Source organism: Triticum aestivum, chromosome 6B (assembly GCF_018294505.1).
Source record: "Triticum aestivum cultivar Chinese Spring chromosome 6B, IWGSC CS RefSeq v2.1, whole genome shotgun sequence".
Taxonomy (NCBI): Eukaryota; Viridiplantae; Streptophyta; class Magnoliopsida; order Poales; family Poaceae; genus Triticum; species Triticum aestivum.
Window position 1 is genome coordinate 48176131 of NC_057810.1, and position 1161 is coordinate 48177291.

Here is a 1161-nt window from a genome sequence, read left to right on the forward strand (position 1 = left end):
CCATGCAGGGATGTCGTCTTGCAACAACCCAACATAGCACATGCAAGCTCACAAGTATTGCAACAAAGTTACCAACTGTTGCAACAATTATGTTGTCAGCAACTGTGGCAGACCCCCGAGCAGTCACGGTGCCAAGCCATCCACAATGTCATTCATGCTATTATTTTGCATCAACAACAACAACAACAACAACAACAACAACAACAACAACAACAACAACAACAACAACAACAACAACAACCGTCGAGCCAGGTCTCCTACCAGCAGCCTCAGCAACAATATCCATCAGGCCAGGGCTCCTTCCAGCCATCTCAGCAAAACCCACAGGCCCAGGGCTTTGTCCAACCTCAGCAACTGCCGCAGTTCGAGGAAATAAGGAACCTAGCGCTACAGACGCTACCAGCAATGTGCAATGTCTACATCCCTTCATATTGCTCGACCACCATTGCGCCATTTGGCATCATGAGTACTAACTGAGAAGAGAAGAACTCTATTACTAGATATATGAAACACCGTTTTCTTAAAACATGGTTTGGTCGTTGTAGCGGTGAAAAATAAAGTGACATGCACTATCATGTAAGAACCCGAACTAGACTATTTCAAACTTGGAAATAAAAGACAAACACAGGTCTTGTCTACATATGATTGTTTGTTTGAGTTCCATTCATGTACCCGTTCACAAGTTCACCCCTAATTATATATATTAAGCATTAGTTAGATGTTTATGTGCATTAATCTAAGGATAACAAAATGAATCTGAAACTTGAATTTAATTAAAGTATTTTCTTGGACTTTCAAATTGAGCATTGATAGTGAGGACTATCCACATCCTTGGCTTGCCCTTGATCAATTATTTCCAAAGAAGCATTCAATTCATCAGTCACTTACATTGATTTTTGTGGCTTGTACTTCTCCTCAACATGAGTATCTTCATTGCAGCTACTCCAAATCTGCCACATAACTGAAGCATTAATAGTGCTCTTCCTTGCATCAAGGAAATATGGATCGAAGATATCTCTTGACCATGTTTTCGGGTGCAACCTTGGGAGTTTTATGTCAAAATATTCTCAAGAAGAATCCAAGAATAAACTTGCATGCTCACGTGTGAAAAGGGCATATGAAGTAACATTTCCTCACCAAGGCCACACATAGGGCACACAC

The 1161-nt window shown here is 40.9% G+C and overlaps 1 protein-coding gene across 1 annotated transcript; it reads left to right on the forward strand.

Moving 5' to 3' along the window:
- Positions 1-3: 3 nt before the first annotated feature.
- LOC123138766 (alpha/beta-gliadin clone PW8142-like) lies at positions 4-637 on the forward strand (the record flags this gene model as incomplete). Its single annotated transcript, XM_044558651.1, has 1 exon — positions 4-637. A coding segment is annotated over one exon (474 nt), but the record flags the coding sequence as incomplete, so codon positions are not given.
- Between the last annotated feature and the right edge of the window lie 524 nt (positions 638-1161).